At 38.7% G+C, this 13,925-nt stretch overlaps 1 protein-coding gene across 2 annotated transcripts in view; it reads right to left on the reverse strand.

Annotated features, from left to right (window-relative positions):
• The window catches only part of rabgap1 (RAB GTPase activating protein 1), a 76,500-nt gene that overhangs the window by 39,055 nt on the left and 23,520 nt on the right, over positions 1–13,925 (reverse strand). For both annotated transcript variants that reach the window (XM_082539178.1, XM_082539177.1), the window contains 6 exons: positions 13,781–13,847; positions 13,592–13,694; positions 13,098–13,267; positions 12,588–12,756; positions 10,443–10,536; positions 8,832–8,982 (listed from right to left, as the gene is read on the reverse strand). In XM_082539178.1, the coding sequence (XP_082395304.1) occupies positions 8,832–8,982; positions 10,443–10,536; positions 12,588–12,756; positions 13,098–13,267; positions 13,592–13,694; positions 13,781–13,847 (754 nt within the window). The remainder of the gene's footprint in view (positions 1–8,831; positions 8,983–10,442; positions 10,537–12,587; positions 12,757–13,097; positions 13,268–13,591; positions 13,695–13,780; positions 13,848–13,925) is intronic.

The following is a 13,925-nucleotide window of genomic DNA, read 5'->3' on the forward strand; positions in this document are numbered from 1 at the left end:
TCTCATCAAATGTTTATATCTGCATTATGCACAATAATATAATATTAATGCACAACACAAATAAATCACCTTCTCCCAAAAATCACATGATTCAACACAAGACTACCAAAGTGGTTGCAAAAACAAAGCAGACAAACAAAAAACTAATTTTAGTTTTAAACTTTTGTGAACTCTGTAACAACTAAGCTTCAAAATAAGCTTCAGCTGCCATACAGATGCAGTTCCTGCCTTTATAGCCAAGACGCAAACGTGGCTATAAAAGACACGTAATTATTTCCTTACACCAAACTAACAATAAGTCATGATGAAGAGGTTTCTAAAGAAATTTTGAGTTCCAAGAGACACAACTGGCAACATCATGTGGACATTAAAAATGGAATGGCAGTCAAATGGGAATTAGTATTAGCACTGGTTTTAACAAGTGGGGACTGCAATGATCCCCAATGGACCTCCAAGTCAACTAAAGCTCAGAAACTTTTCCACAGGAAGCCGAGGGCTCACAAGACACTCCTGATAACATGCTGAAATTAAAGGTCATCGGTCAAATCTAATCATTCTAAAATACTGACTTTCATAGCTAAATTATTCTGCTTCTGATGATTGTTAGAAATAATTAAGACTGAGTGTTATCAGTAAGCTTAACATTATATTATTACTTTTATTTCTGACTACAATCATTCTGATTAAAAAGGGAATCCTACGTAAGAAGGTTGTTTCAGATTTGATGTCCAAGTTTTACTGTCTCAAAAACAAGAAAAAGGGGGCTTATCAGTACATTGAAATTCAAATTTTACCGTTTTGTTTAACAATGATGTTCATTTGCACTAAATAACTGAACAATGACAGTGTAATGTTAAAATGTCATACAATTTCTATAAAAATAACACCTTTACAATATTGCTATGTTAGCAAAACAACATGTTCCTTTAAGTATTTATGTGACGTATATAATGGCAATGGCATTTTTTATAGAGCACATTTCATTATACTTCAATTCAATGCACTGAACGCAGAAGATTAAAACATCCGTGTAGGTTTATAATGATAACAGGTCAGCAGGCAGCTTGTTCCAATGAACAGGTCCACGGGAACTTAAAGCACCATCAGCACACTTAGATCTAATTCTGGGGACAGTTACAAGTTCTGCACCTGATGACCTGAGAGATCTGACTGGGTTACAGACACTGAGCAAGTCAAAGATTTTAAGGGTAATTCTGTAACAAACTGGGAATCTGTGCAGTGACTTCAGTACAGGAGTAATATGTTCAAATTTCCATGTAACTGTAAGGACACTGGGCTGATGCATTCTGAGTGAATTGTCCTACTGATAATTTGGATAATCCTTCAAATACAAATAATACAACAATAAAATAATCAAAAATAATGAGATCTAAATTGAGATCACTGTCTAAAATACTGTCAAGGTTTCAGAGACTCTATTCTGCTCTAAAAAGTTTCAAGACATCCAACAGTTTATGTCATCAATGCAACTTATCAGTTTATGAACAGAGGTAAGATCATCATGTTTGTGATCTGCATAAGGATGATTGGCTATACTATGATTGTTTAATTTCAAGAGTCAATCATTATCTGTGGCTATTAAGGCAGGGAGGAAGCGAAGGAAGTACTAAACATCTACACTGCTACATGGCACCAACTTAATTTCTCATGACATTCTCAGGTTGGTTTAATACCTTCCATATTTCTGAATGTTTGCACTTTTAGTAAAACTTTGTCAGTGAACTTGTTTGTGTCCTGATTCTGTATACATGAGCAGCGAGTTATTTTAAACCACATAATGTGAGGATTAAATTGAATTACTCAATATAGAGCACTAAATTTAGCAGCTTCATTAGGTAGTAATTACTGTCATATCTAGCCCAGCACTGTCAACATCCTACTCCTAATGACTGTCTGAAGACTGCAGAGTGTGCCTCGTGGTGGGCAATTTGGTGTAGCGTGATGGAGACCCAAACATACCCACACAGTCACACACACGCACACCAGCCTGCACCTTTCTCCCCCGCAATCCAGACACACTCCCATGATTTCACGCACCTCTTCTGCTCAACACACGAGGAGCTAAAAATAGACGACAGTAGGACTAAGGGGCTGGAAGGAGGAGTGGAAGGGGAGGAAAAATGAGCATGGAAGTCAAAAGAAAAACAAAGCTTAATAAAGAGAGAGGAGGACGAGCTGGAGGAGAAAGATACGCAAAGCAGCAAGAAGCTAAGAGCTAAAATATGAGTACAGTGTGCTGTCCCGTGGTCTGCAAGCTCTGCACATGTTAGCCCTGTTAGCCGTCCTGTTAGCTGACACACACCTGACAACAATAAAACACCAAAAAACTGCAGTACAGTCTGATACCTAAGGCCAGGGAAGGAAAAAATGGACAACAACAACAATCAACAATGATAAAAACGATAAAGAACACATTACTGATAGTATACTTTGCTTAGATGATCTCGTAATCATTTGTATTTGTTTGTATTGCAGGGTTTTCCTTCATATAGGAATTTTCCCACTTATAAATCATGATGAAGGAAAAAAACAACTGAAACAAATAGAGACCACACAACAATCAGCAATCCAAACTCAATATAAAATCCATCTTTACCCTGTTCTTTGTCCTCATCATTTCAGCAGGTGTTTGTGGGGGTCCAGTAAGTGCATTTCACTATTCTCAATGGTAGATTTTTAAAACCAACGGGGTTCGCATTAAATCTAAAAAAAACAGTGCAGTCTGTCCAGATCAATTTGGCTGTCAACATTAAGCACCTCCAGCATCCAAAAAAACAAAACAAACCAAAAACCCAAAACACCAAGTTTTCCAGCCTCAGGTCATTCACTTGGCTCCCAGTCCAGACGTTTTTGCTGTAAAGCTTTCCTTGTGACACCCATTCAGAGCAGTCCCTTATCATCCTTCTCATCTCTGCTGCCCTGCCTCTCCAGGTTACAAAGAAACTCAGACTTACCATTAACTGCTTTGAGTATGATACCAATTTCTCCACTTTTATCGACCCCTGGGCTCTATTCTACGTTTTTGATGTAGTTGTTAACTCACTGAGCTACACTGTTAGCACCAGTGTTGGTCAAGTTACTTGAAAAAAGTAATCAGTAACTAATTACTGATTACTTCCCAAAAAAAGTAATCCCGTTACTTTACTGATTACTTATTTTCAAAAGTATTTAATTACTTAGTTACTTTTTAAAAACACGATTTACAACCTGTATAGGTGATAAAGCGATTCTCAGCCCAATTCTACTTTTTCTGCATAATCCATCATACAAAATGTAATCAAATGGAAAAGTCTCTTTTTAAAACTTGTTTTATTAGTTTTAATCTTTTAACTTTATGCATCAAGCAAAAATTAAATTATATGCAACATTCTCTGACTGGAAGAAATTAGTTTAACATTTAAACCTATTTTCTGCACATTCCAGCACATGAAATAAAATATTTTTTGTTTTTACACTCAGTCTTTCAAATAGATGCAAGTAAAACACAGCAGAAAATAAATAAAATCAAAGACTCAGCGGTCCTTTTGCTCTATTTTCACCTGTAAAGTAGGAGTGGGGTAGGTGGAGGTTTACCCTGGTGCAGGTGTGCTGCGGTCAGTTAAAGAATCCGCTAGTTTCTGTGTGAATTTCCCATTACGTCGTAGCGCACTCGGCGCTTGTTGGGGGGGGGGGGGTTCGGTGTAAAAATAAGTTTTCTTCCCACGCACAACGGACACTAATGTTTTTGTCACTTTTTATGGAATCAAACTTAAAGTAAGGTCAGTACTTCCACGCTTTAAACGCTGCACGCTCATACTCTCTCCCACAATCGATATATGATCCATTGTTGATCTCTGGTTAGCACCCAAGTTTGTTAGGTTTAACTACTTCATCGTTTTGTTTTGTTTTTTTCTTTCTTCTTGCTCATCTTGCCATGAGCCATTCCATACCAGACAAAACCCAGTATTGCTGTAGGAAGCTCGAGTTAATTGTGAAATTAACAGGTAATCATGCTAGTGCTTAGGGCAGCTTATTTCTTTAAAAGAAAGACCACCACTGCCATAGTCTTTGCTGGTAAGCACTTGTGTAGCCAGTAGATTTCAAGGCCAAGATTTTCATTTTTGTCCACTAGTCATTGTTCAGGAATCCAGATACATTAAACAGAAAAAACAAATAAAATCTAAATCGACAAGCTAAGGGTTTCAAGATTTCATTTCAGCAGATTTGGTATTTGGTATTTATTTATTTATTGTCATTGTCAAGAACAATGAAATTGCGTTTGGGGCTTCCATACAACCCAAAAAAAAGAAGAAAATAATAAATACCCCTTAAAACCCAAGTGTACATATTTAACCCAGTGTGACTCCAATGCAATAAGACAATCCTTAGCAAGCCCAGCTTTTTGTAATCTCTGCACAGAATCTTCACCTACACGTAGCCAAAGCCTGCTCAAACATGACTGGCCAACAGCACTAGGAATACAAACTGACTAGAGACAAAAAGTTTCTGGTACCAAACATTGTGAGCTGTGATACATATTCATATGCAAAATCTGTTTACAGAGATTATCTAACTATCTAACCAAAAGGTGTCCAAAGGGAAAAGAGCTAACTGATAAAAGCACAAGGCAAGAGAAGAATATCTACACATTAGTGCAAAAACAAAAATAGATTCAACAAAAACCAGAACAGCACTGAAATGCTTTAATCTGACTTTCTTAACCTTCTGGGATTGGCTATGTAAGTATTTCAGTTTCTGCCTTCAAGAAGTCTGAACAGCATAAACCTATGGCACGGATGTGTATACAGTCACACAGAAAAAAGGAGAAAGATATGCTAGGATGACAAGACAGCAGGAGAGGAAAGAGAAAAAGGCATGATGACAATGTGATGAATCACAAACGAGCACCCAGACAAAGAAAAGCAATGAGATGCACGACTTGACATGAACACAAATGGGCGCAGGTAGAAGCCAGAGAGTGTCAGAGTCAGGTGTAAACAAATACAAATAATTATAAAGACACAAAGACAAAGAGGCAGGGAGACAGGTCATTATGTGGGTCAAGCAGACACATTCAGGCAGACAGGTAGTTAGAAGTGATTGCTTGGCTCCCCACAGGAGGCTGGTGCGGCAGGTCTGAGGATCACTTTGAGTCTACACTGCACACATAATTGTGTCACACAAAGTGTGCCCTTTTGCTTGGAGCAAACTTTCAACTATTTTGCCCACCTAGCCTAGGCAAATGAGACTGAAACATGCTTAAATACAATCCAGTAACACCATTATGAACCATGCATGCACTAGTCATATATGCTGGGCAGCCACTTTGTTGGCACATGTACACGGCTAAAAATGCTAACGCAAGCAAAGTTATGCCTATTTCTCTTTACGACCTTTCCTCCAAATTCCATTCACAACAACATAATAAACTGCTACTTATAACCCATTTAGTCAACGTATCTGCTTGTGCTGCATTCCAATTTATTGTTGCAATATTAAATAGTTTCTTGCGATCTAAAATAAACAAATACTTATAACTTATGTTATCCCTTGTTGTGATCTGATGTCCACATTACTGTTATCAAGATAAATAGTCTTTGAAAAAAATGCTAAAACCACTATTTCACTATTTAAACTGAAATAGATTATTTACCATAAGGTCTTTTACTTACTATATGAAATGAAAAATACAATAAAAACATGTCACGCTATAATACGGTGACACTGTTTCTGTGACGCGCTGTAACAACAACTCGTTGTCTGCCAGTATACGTCACGTTGCCTTTCGTAACATCCTCCTGATTAAAATCATCTGCCAGTGAACCTGAGTGCTGCTAAACCCAATTATTTGTTTTCCAAACGTAGTTAACTCCATCAGTGATTGGATTCTACTCACTATAATTTATGGAACTAATGCAAAATATGATGAGTTTATTGGGCCCTTGTGGAGTGCTAACCAACCCTCATATGGAGGAAATTCATTGGACCTCATTGTGAAAGTAACAGGGTAAATTTCTAACTATAATTTCTCCTTCCGTCAATACCCCGCTTTCAGTTAACGTGGATGAACACCAAGTACAGATAGGGTTAGAGAACAAAAGATGGAACCAGCAAGGACACGCAACAAAGCACAAAGAGATACACATAAACATAGGCTGGAAAGTGAACACACTGAGAAAATTAAGAGCTGGCACATAGTATGTGTAAATGTCAAATCATGTGCCAAAAAAAGGCAAAGAATAAATGAGCCTCAGCAGTACATAAGAGAATAAGAAAATTAACACAATGGGAACAATAAGTCCTTCCTAATTTTTATATACTATATTTAGAGTCCCATTATGCAGCACATTTCAAAACCTGCATATTTTTTATATTATATTAATAACAATGTATTTTCTTTTTTAAGCTATCTATAATCTTTCCATTCTTAAACTGTTCTTGTCTAATTCACTGAGTTTTAACAAGTCTAAATAAAATATAAATCCTCTGCATGTGTTTCCCTCCCTTTCAGTGTGCTCCAGTACAATCCTGGAATGCTGTCCTGCTTGTGTAATGAATTCCCACCCAACATCCAGTCCAAAAGCTATCAATATGTTGGCACAAGGATCCGTTGCTCAGATTCCACTCATGCCATTCATTTTAACGGAACTACAGCATGGCTAATGCATTATTTTGCAAGAGCTCTTTTTGAGCAGGCACTCTTTTCCAACTATTTACCTAGCAAGTGCAGGAACACAGAAAATGCTTACAGGCAACACTAGAGATAATAGAAAGGGAAAAGGTGGGTGACAAAAAAGAAGGTCAGAGGGGAAAAGAGGAAGGCAGGGAAGGGCAAGGTTAACATCTTGTCACCACCTGAGACCAAGTTTGCTGCCCTGCAGGTCCTTGCCTTTATATAAGAACAGCAGACAGAGTTGTGGTCAAAAAATAATAAATAAAATTACATAAGCTAATACACTGCTCTCAGCGCACAAGAAGGGTAGTCATGTACAAATAAGGCCACTTAAAAATGCCACCCCCACCCAGCTAATAGGTTCTAGGAGTACCCCCCACCCCCTTCTCCTGGGGTGCATCTGCTTTCCAGTATTCCTGTGTTCGTTTATCTCAGAAGTCAGAGGTGGGAGTGATATCACTCCCAAGTTGAGCATATTCCAGCCGTAAAGTCGATAAAAGCAAGGCGAAAATTGGATTTCTTTTGCTCCTTATCAAGTTAGAGACATTCATGCATGACTAGCAATAGAGCACAGTGCTTATTTTTTTGCACCACTGCAGCATGCTGACAGACAGAGCCTGCTCAATGCTCTGTGTGTGGTTTATTTAGCCAGTGACGGATAGACAACAAAGGCAGCACAGACTACAAGTTTTACAGTTTTACTATCGTTTACATGAGCAGCCGCCATATTGGATTGTTAAGCATTGCTAAGTCAGGACTGGTGGGACTGCTCTGACTTTTCAAGTTGGAAGTCAAACTTGAGGGGGCTTTCCAGTTAAGAATTCCATCTGGAAACTCTGAAATACTGACTTCCAAGTTCAGTTGCAATTTTTTGGTACAAACCTTTTGTTATTTCTTGCTGAACCCCTCATTTCTTTATATTTTGCTTTCAAGGAGCCAGACTTTCTTCTAATTTTCTTTGAAGGTGGTGTTGAGCACAAGTTCTCAAGGCTTTTTTAAGGACTTTCAAAGTTTTGTTTGGACAATGGCTATTTTTTCCACTAGTTTTCAGACTAGTACTTGTACCTGATCATTTTACCATGATTTCTTTTTGTGGGGCTCAGGGGGTAGAGCAGGTTGTCGGAAGGTCTGTGGTTCACTTCCCGGTTCCTGTAGTGTGCATTAACCCCAAAACTCAAGTTTGATCAGAATGATTGTGCGTGTGTGACGCTAGACAAGACACAAGTCACCCCTGAAGCTTCCACACAAGCTCACACAGATGGACTACCACAAACACATCATGATGCTCTGACAACCTGAAACTTAAATGCAAGCTGAATATATATATCAGAGCAGATGTCCAGATCTACACACTAGCAGAAGTCCTAAAAACTCAAATAAAAAGCTCGCAAATCAAACAGTCTATGTCGTTTAATATAATACATTTCTGGCTGTATATAGGCACAAAACATAATCATGTTTTCCTCGTCTTAATGTTTTTGATCTTTTCAGTCATTTTTGAAAACAACACAGCTAATATCTTAAAGGATTATTCCCTTTTCAAAATGACTGATATGTAGTTACAGGCTCTAGACACTATGCTTCTCTGTTACTGAAGGCATCTAATGGGGCCATTAACAAACCACTAATTTGTTCTGAAAAAAGATAGGTGTGTACACACACATAACACAGAGTGTTATCATCTTGTGCGATCTACATGGCAACAGTGGTTATTATCACAAGTTTGAAGCACATGAGAGAAAAACTTATGACACAAGGCCACTGCTGGCCTCTGGGGTGTACTTTGAGTTGCTAAAATTTAACCAGGACTGAAGCAAAAAAGAAGAAAACAGTAACACATATTGTCTGGAAGTACAAACCAAAACCAAAAAAACACATAACGTCTATGAACTAAATGTTTCCGATCTGAAGATATAATCTCTTGTATTGCACTATGAAATCTAAAGTGACACCAATGAAAGGACAAAACTGTTAAAAGTTAACAGTCTATCTCAGTAACTGTATAAGAAATCCTCAGAGGGGATATCTCACTGATGAGCCAAAATAATACAGGTGCTTCAGACTGAGTGACTGTGTTTAAGGACTGCTTTTCTAATCACTGAACAACCTGAATTGAAAGTGTTTTCTACTCATCAGTAATATGTTTGCGAGGCATTACCTTTGTAATGAGTGTGCGGTACTCTTCTACCAGGTGGTCATTGTTATGACAGCCTGCCAGGAGCTGCCAAACCTCCCCACGGAGTGCCTCAGGAATGCCGCTCCGCACCAAAGCTGGCAGCTGTCTGGGACGCACTGATAAGTTCATGTGCCTACAATGGGGAAAGAAAAGATCAGTTTACCAAATATATACTAAAATAAAATGATGTTTATTTAATTATAATGTTTTTAATGAGCCATTATCATCCCTATTGATGACTGGCAGAGCCAAGACCAAGATGACAAGTGGGGCTTGATACCACAAGAAAAATGATTTATATGCAATCACACCTCGCCTAATCAATCAATACACTCGACCAAGAACTCAACAATCACTCTTTCAGAATGCAACATATGAGCACCTTTTGTACAGCAAACGCATGACAACTTATTTATCTATTAAATTATTTTTTAATGTGTTTTATTTTATCCCCATCTTACTTTCAGCAGCAACAAAACAACAGCTAATAAAAAGCAATAGCCCAACAGGAAAAAGCAAGAAAAACACATAAAAACTAATTTCAATGTTTTCTTTCCTTCTTTCCTTTCACTTTTAAATCTTAAGCCTGCTGAGAGTGTTATACCCTGCACGCAGATTTAAATGAACTCAGGGATCTGCAAGCCCATTAGTGTTAAGAGATACAGGAGAGGTAGACACGCGCGCACATGCACACGCAAAAGAAGGAGAAGGCAAACTGGAGGTACCTTGGCACTAACTATCGCCTGACTGAAGCAGACAGAAAAATCCCTGAATCCCTGATGATTCTCTCACCCCCCCCCCTTTCTTAATTCATGCCCCCTCTATTTTTCTGGGTTTGTTTTGTTTATCTGTCCCGGGCGTCAGGTTATGCAATACGTGGCATTTCTACCGAGACCAAGATGGGAAACTGCGTACATGTGTGTGCATGCATGTGAGAGTGCATGTGATGTAAGTAATGCCAGGCCTGGTCCTCAGGGCATAAGATTGTAAAGGGCTTTCTGTGATTTGCTTTTCTGTGCCCCATTCAACAATGCCACAATACATACACACAAAAAAAATCACAGAAGCACACAAAGAAAGCCTAGTGTTATGACTTGCTAGTCTTATGATTCCTTTCTTTATTTAGCCATTGTTATTATTAGCAAAGAGAGATAAACATTAAAAAAAAAAAAGAAAGAATTAATCGCTTTAATGATCATATCATCATTGGGTCCTTCTCTGAAGGTGTCTTAAAAGCCAAATCTAGTACAATAGGATAACATCATCATACTATGTATATACTGTAACAATTTAAAGTATATTTCAGCGTTGCACTGAAAAACAAACAACAACAGACAGGGACAAAGACAGCTGAATATTAGAGCTTGTTTGCGTGTTAATTTACAGCTAATTAAAGCTCGTGCAGTTTCTATTCTGCTCATCACAAGCTTTTGATTAAAAACTAATTCCACACTGGAAGAAGGAAATCATCTTAATAAGCTGCTTATCAACAACTGCTACCCGCTGTTCTTTCCTTCACATGGATTACACTGCATCTGTGTACAATGACTTCAATGGCGACGGAAGTGGAGCACGAAGAGGAAAACACCTTACCACTTGGATAACAAATCTCCCCACGTCTCCAGGATCTTCTCTGCACACTCCTTTGAAACATCACCGGAACCGCTAAGTAAGGGCTCGTCATTATCTGTGAAGAGGGGCGGGGGGCAATCAATTTTTTTCAAAGCAACAATCCATGACCATACCTTTTTAAACATTTAACTCTGTCAACAGTTAATCTTTACTCCTGCATGTACAAATGAAATCATAAAAAAACAAACAGCAAAAATTTGATATTTGTTTAAACCCTACTTTGATGTTAATATGCAGCAACTGAGAAACGGGATGTGCTCATTTTAAACTTAATCTCAGTAAGACTGTTCATAAAAAAATAAAAAAATAAATAAATGGGGATGCATGCATTTTACCACTCGTTGCATCATCTCTTCTTTTAAAAGGCAGTTTGATGAACAATGCATAATGTTCCCCATTCTTACTAAGTGTATGACTTCAGTGGCTCAACACTTCAGAGCCTCCTTTTTCAACTTTTCTTTGAGTAATGATGTCAAAAAAGGTTTCTATGTGTGACAGATCTGGACTGCATGCAGATCAGTTTATCACCAGATGGGAGCACATGTTACTCCAAACCTGTACGTTTAGTTCAACATTAATGGTACCATAACAGAGGCTACCCTTAGTACTGTGTGCTAATAACAAGGCAAAAGATCCCTCTCCTCTTTAGTTTGGAGGAAAATGTGTCCACGACTGCCAACAAGTATTTCAAATTTTGACATGATAGACAATTTTTCACTTTGCAAAACTGCATATTGCAGTAAACAAGGCCCAAAGAAAGCAGCAGCAGTATTTTAACTAAGATGTTACTTTTACAATATTTTTGCAACATGTAGCTGGTATCAAGATCAAAAAAAGGATAAATTGAAAAATGTAACAAATGAACCAGTGCTAAGTTGTGTTAATGAGCTTTTTCAAGATTGCACCAAAACGTGTATAGCTTCTAAACAAAAAGCACTTTGTTTAAAAGGGTAAATGTTACAATTATGTCTCCTTCGCAATCACTCAAAGCCTATTTCAAGGGGCCACGCCTTTGCTGTTTTGGTACAATAGGACTAGTAATAGGAATGATCTCCCAAGGACCTTAGACAAGAATCAACTATGGCTGTCTTTAAATTTAAGCTGAAGACACAAAATTCTTGTCAAACTTTTGGAAACTGCTAACCTCTGGCAGGGATGGGTACCAGTATGGCACCGGTTCTGACATAAACGGTAGTAACCAGACCGAAAAGTAGCGCACATGTCGGTGCTTTATTTTCCTGAGATGTCTTACACTTTGGATTCTAGCCAATCATTTTACCTTCCCAAGGATAGTAGGCGGGCCCAGGTACGTACGTTCTTTTAGAGCAGAGCTACAGATTAAAAATGCCCAAGGCGAAGCGGTCAAAAGCGGGGGTTTTTTTAAAGCAGAGAAATGCACCGTATTTGATAGCTTTCTGCAAGACCTCACGCTGTGCACATCTACTGCGGGTGTGGTGCCTGTTATCGGACCCGGAGTTAGCAACATCCCCCAAAAACACGAAGAGGAGAGTCCTGGCCCCTAGCCCTGCCAGTGTAGCAGAAATGATGACGGATGATGATGCAGCAGCAGCTGTTCTTCTCTGCGTGAGTAGTTTGATGTTGTTCGTGTGTAATTTATGTTGAGTAGGCTAACCACGTTATTACATTAATGCATGTAAGGTGAACTAGCAAACACCTCGTAGTTACATGCGGCTGTCTTCTTGTTTGATGGCAGATACTCCCTTCACCCTGGCCAAAAAGGCTAAAATGACCAAAGAAAAAGTGGAAAACAGCTGAACATGAGAGGTTTTTGGACAAAGTTTGTGTTCTCCATTCTTTAAGCACCGGTTTGAGCACCGTTTAAGCACCGGCACCGTTTCAAAAGTACCGGTTTGGCACCGGTATCGGATAAAACCTAGACGATACCCATCCCTAATCTCTGGACATTTGGTTGAAACACGGGTTGTTGCTGTGTTGTTTTATGTAAATTTGAGGAACCCCTCTTTTAGCTATTTTTGAATTGTAAAGCATTTTCAATGTGCTGTATAAATAAAATGTACTTACTTTTAGACTACAAAAGTGAATAACAAAAAAGTAGCTGAAAAAGTACGGCAGCATTACAAGTACCTTCCTCTTCATCGTCCTCGGGTGGGGAAGGGACCATCCCGCCAGGCCCAGTTGGCAGGATACTGGGACTGGCTGTGGTCTTCCTTTTTTCTCTCTCGGTTTCACTTTCCAAACTCACCACCTCATACAGTGTGTCAGAGGCAGGGCTCTTACGCTCTTTACGCTCCATCTGAAAAGAGAAGATGTGTTTGACCACAGGAAAAAGTCCTAAGGTTTACCTTTCCCTTAAATCCAAACGTCTGACTCTAACAACTATCATTAACAAATTAAAACTTTCACAAAAAGTTTTCAAGGGCGTATGTGTGAGTTTTCAACATGGAGTAAAAATGTGAGGATATCATCCCCTGAATAGCTGATAAAACATTTGTTACTTCTTTTCTTTGTTCATATACCACTTAGTAAAAGGCACAAAATATTGCATTCTACCACTGCAGGTCACAGCTAATATCTGGTCACAGAGACCATCGGCTGAATTAATTTAAATGCAGATTGCTTCATGATTTGACAAACCTGTCGCAGTTTAAGGTAGAAAGTCTCGGTGTAGCTGCGCTTGCTGAAGGGCCAGAACAGCCTGTCGTTTGGGGAGCACACTCTGACCCTCGTCTCCAGAAGAAAACGAACGGGCTCTTCCACCTCTGTAATCACCAGGTCCACTGCTGTTGTCATGTACATGAATTTATCTGAAGGGGGGAAAAAAAGACAGAAGTTACAATATTATCTGTACTTACTGACCGAATTTTCCATCTACAAGTAATTAATATATTAAAAACAACTGTTATCGTTATCATTCCTTTTTACAATGTCCATTTATTATATCCTTTATTTCTCTACAGCTTGGCTTGGGCAAAGTTCTGTTAATAACCACCACACTCAAATACTTCTGTCACATACTGCCGTGAAATATGAGTGAATAACCAGCCAGCAATCCAATAAACTAAGGAAATAATCACTAATGAAAACTATTTATGTCTTATACAAATCTTAAATTGATTCTTGGCTCCTACCTTTAGGCGTTTCCTCATTCACAGCCTGGAACTGAGGCGTGTTGGGGTTCCAACTTCCTGTGATGATGTAAGACTTCCCGTCTGAGCTCTTTCCCATTGACTCCTGAGGAGGTACAAGTCTCAAGAAGTTAGCAAACACAGAACAACAAACGCATAGATACACATAGAAAAGTGAAAAAAGGGGCCCACCAGGTCTAGCAAGTGCATGTCACTGTTCTTCACATTTTTCCCAGGGCTGAGCAGGAGTCCAAAACACCTAAGGAAAGCACATATAGAGAAAGAAAAATGTGCTAGGAATATGATTACATAAGGGGGAAAGAAACGCGAGGCATAC

Source organism: Aulonocara stuartgranti (assembly GCF_965226115.1).
Source record: "Aulonocara stuartgranti genome assembly, chromosome: 7".
Lineage (NCBI taxonomy): Eukaryota > Metazoa > Chordata > Actinopteri > Cichliformes > Cichlidae > Aulonocara > Aulonocara stuartgranti.